Genomic DNA, 3,678 nt, shown 5'->3' with positions numbered 1-3,678 from the left:
TAAATAGTAAACTAATTCGTTGAAATAACAAATTTTACTCGACATGCTCGACCAATATAATTCGGGTATTAATTAGTAGTAAGTGCACTAATGCTTGATCATTGTAATTCGAGTATATTGAACATTAGTATATTTATGGTAAATTGACATTGCGAGTCGGTGGTAAATACACGCCAATATATACTCGACAAGCTAGCTCAATCATTGTGAGTCGAGTAATCGAGCATCAGTAGTCGAATATTCTTAAAAAATGCACAAATATTTGATATTTGTCGATTAATTGCGAGTTGAGTATCAATACAAAATACCCTAATGCTCGATATAAGGTTTAAAGTCTAAAATGAATGTAATTTATATATTTTGTCTTTGAAAATGAAGATATATCACTTTGGCCCTTTTAATTATGCTTGTCAGTATAAAGATATAGTAGTAATTAGTTTGTCATATATATGAAGTGTAGCCTTGAAATTCAATAGGAAATACACACGTAGCCATTGACTCTACTGCTGACACGTAACTCCCTTTGATATAATCTACATCTTACCCTCGTTTAAGTGCTGTTTAATTTGAGGAACGTGAAACACATTTTACCAATGGGGTCCCAACAAATTGGAACTTTAATTGAATGATGATAAGATTTGAGTGAATCACAGCGTAGCTCCCTCTATAACTAACTACCCATTTTCATCTTCACTTCACACTTACACAAACCATCAAGCATGTTCCAACCGAGCATCCTAACAACCCTGGGCTCGAAATTCGACGAAACCCTATGGGTGGCAAAGATCCGAAAAACCCTGGACGAAGAACTGGAAGAAGAAATCGAAATAGCAGTGACGATCTTCGGCGTTCCAAAAGCCCTAATGATATGCGATCCGGCGTCGTACACGCCGCAGGAGGTGGCGATCGGGCCGTACCACCACCTCCGGCTGGAGCTGTACGACATGGAGCGGTACAAAGTGGCCGCCGCCAAGAGGATCCAGAGGGAGCTCCAGAACGTGAAGCTCCAAACCCTGGCGGACCACCTCATGAAGCACGACCTCCGCATCCGCGCCTGCTACCACCGCCCCGTCAACTTCGGCCCCGAGGCCCTCGCCTGGATGATGGCCGTCGACGTCTGCTTCATCTTCGAGTTCATCCGCTTCTGCGGCATCAAGCAGGGCAAGATTCTCGGCAAGATCCCCTCCGGTCTCTCCCACATCATCGATTCCTCCGGGAACAAGACGGCGCACAACTCCATCCTCAAAGATATCTTCATGCTCGAGAACCAAATCCCTCTGTTTGTCATGAGGATGCTGCTTGACCTGCAGTTCTCCTCCAAGGAAACCGCGGATAACACGCTCCACTCCATGATGACGGCGCTCAGCAATGATCTCTCGCCGTTCAAGCCCGCCGAGAAGGTGGACACGGCGGTCGTCAGGGACCACGCTCACTTGCTGGATTTTTTATACCACTTCATCGTGCCTAAAACCGATCTATCATTTCCGCCGCACGAAATCGAAGACGGCGAATTTGGCGGAGGGAAGGAGGAGAAGGAAGGGATGACGGCGGCGGAGGCGTTCGCGGAGCCGACTCACCTGCGGAAGTTGGCTAACATAGTATGGGCAATGGTGTCGAAGTTAGTACGAGGGCCGATTGCATTGATGAAGCGCGTGATGTTCTCCAAACCCATGAAAGTGTTGGTGAAACTGCCGTGGACGATTCTGAGCAAGATCCCCATCCTGAAAATGCTCAAGGAGCCAATCGAGAACGTGCTCCAGACCTTGCATAATGCAAAGAAGGAAGACGGAGGCGACGAGGAATCGGGGTCGAAGCAGAGCGACGACAAGCCTCCGCTGCTGGAGGAGATCGCGATCCCGTCGGTGACGCAGCTGGCGGAGGCCGGGGTGCAGTTCGTGGCGACGGAGGAAGGCATCTCGAGCATCAACTTCGACGAGAAAACCCTAACGTTCCACATCCCGGCGATCAACCTGGACGTGAACTCGGAGGTGGTGCTGAGGAACCTGGTGGCGTACGAGGCGTGCAGCGCGTCGGGGCCGCTGGTGCTGGCGCGGTACACGGAGCTGATGAACGGGATCATCGACACGGAGGTGGACGCGAGGTTCCTGTGCGGGAAGGGGATCATCGTGAACCATCTAAAGAGCGAGAAGGAGGTGGCGGAGATGTGGAACGGGATGAACAGGTCGGTGAGATTGACCAAAGTGCCCTCGCTTGACAAAGTGATAGCGGATGTGAACAAGTTCTATAGCCAGAGATGGAAGATTAAGATGGCCAAGTTCATGAAGGAGTATGTGTTTGGGTCGTGGAAGATTCTCACGTTTCTTGCAGCCATCGCGATGCTGTTTCTCTTGTTTATGCAGGCCTTTTGCCAGGTTTATTCATGCAGTCGCATTATTCCCATTGAAGCGCTCGAGCCCACTGTTACTGATCCTAACTAGGAAACTTGCTAGTGTTTCTTTCATCAATTATGTCCACAAATTTTATTCCTAGAATAGAAGAAGATTGAGTATATATATACGTATTCTGTTTTTCTTTTTATTTTCCATATGATAAAGGAGTAGTAATTTATTGTAATAAAAACACCGGTGTTTTATTATAAATTAAAATATGAAAGGTAGTGGTCGTGTAATTACAAACAACAGTATATGTTACATTGTTATATTATTAACCTACCTGACTATTAATATCAATATAGATCGAAGAATATTGCCTAGCTAGGATTTGTGTTTGGAGTTTATTGCATGTCCATCGACCTATATATATATATTATTGGACATCTGCCTCCAACATGTGTGCATAGGTCCATAGAGAGTTCAGCGTTGAAAAGTATGTGACATACCTGTTTAAGTCAGCGATTGGTTCTATAGTAAATAACAGCTAAATGTTAGATGGAATACAAAGTAATTTTTATTAAATTTATTATTTTAATAATATTTTTTATAAAAATAATTTTTATTAGTATAATATTAAATAAAAAAATTATACACTCTAATTGGAGGATTAAAACCCTAGTTAATAATCATAAAATTAAACTAAAGCATATAAGATTAAAATTGAATTAAAAATATGTAAGAAAAAAAAAATACTACTCTCACCATCCCAGCAAAAGTGCATTTATTTTGGGCACGAGATTTAAGAAGATAGTATTTAGCGAAAAGTGAAATGAAAAAGTAAAATGAAATTAAAAGAGATCCGAAAGTATATTTCGGAAAGGGAAACAAACTCAATTTCGAACGATCCGAAAAAAAATACGATTCAACTTCGTTTGAAGTGGAATACAAAGTAAGATACCAAGTAAACAAAATATACTACCTAAGTAGATTGAAAGAAGCTCCAAATCAACAAATAAATGCCAAAAATTAAAACGAGCCAAATTCAAATTACTATGCACTCACCATTCTCATAAATCGAACCTGGCCAAAAAAAATTCTTAAGATTTTGGAGGAGTACTCGAACTGAACTGGACTGGGCTACTCTGAGAAGGCCCAAGTTCACTTTCTCATGTCGATTTATTTAGGTGTAATTCGAATTGAAGTACATTATTTTGTAGTTGGATTATTAGTTAATTAGCACAAGTACGATTCGATTAACCAAGCTTTATCTGTAAATTGTAAGGTGACTCGAAGTCACACGTTCATCTCCTCTATTTGAGCTTTTTAAAATTTAATTTGGAATAAA

General features: G+C 42.2%; 1 protein-coding gene across 1 annotated transcript; it reads left to right on the top strand.

Annotated features, from left to right (window-relative positions):
- Positions 1-480: 480 nt before the first annotated feature.
- Positions 481-2,617, top strand: LOC131011163 (putative UPF0481 protein At3g02645). Its single transcript, XM_057938962.1, has one exon. The coding sequence runs from the start codon at positions 720-722 to the stop codon at positions 2,436-2,438; it is 1,719 nt and encodes a 572-aa protein (XP_057794945.1). The 5' UTR covers positions 481-719; the 3' UTR covers positions 2,439-2,617.
- The last annotated feature ends 1,061 nt before the right edge of the window (positions 2,618-3,678 follow it).

Source organism: Salvia miltiorrhiza, chromosome 2, assembly GCF_028751815.1.
Source record: "Salvia miltiorrhiza cultivar Shanhuang (shh) chromosome 2, IMPLAD_Smil_shh, whole genome shotgun sequence".
NCBI classification, from domain to species: domain Eukaryota; kingdom Viridiplantae; phylum Streptophyta; class Magnoliopsida; order Lamiales; family Lamiaceae; genus Salvia; species Salvia miltiorrhiza.
This window is presented reverse-complemented; position numbering and strand designations above follow the sequence as displayed.

Coding starts and splice junctions, on each gene's coding strand:
- LOC131011163 (XM_057938962.1), top strand. CDS start 720: ATGTTCCAACCGAGCATCCTAACAACCCTGGGCTCGAAATTCGACGAA.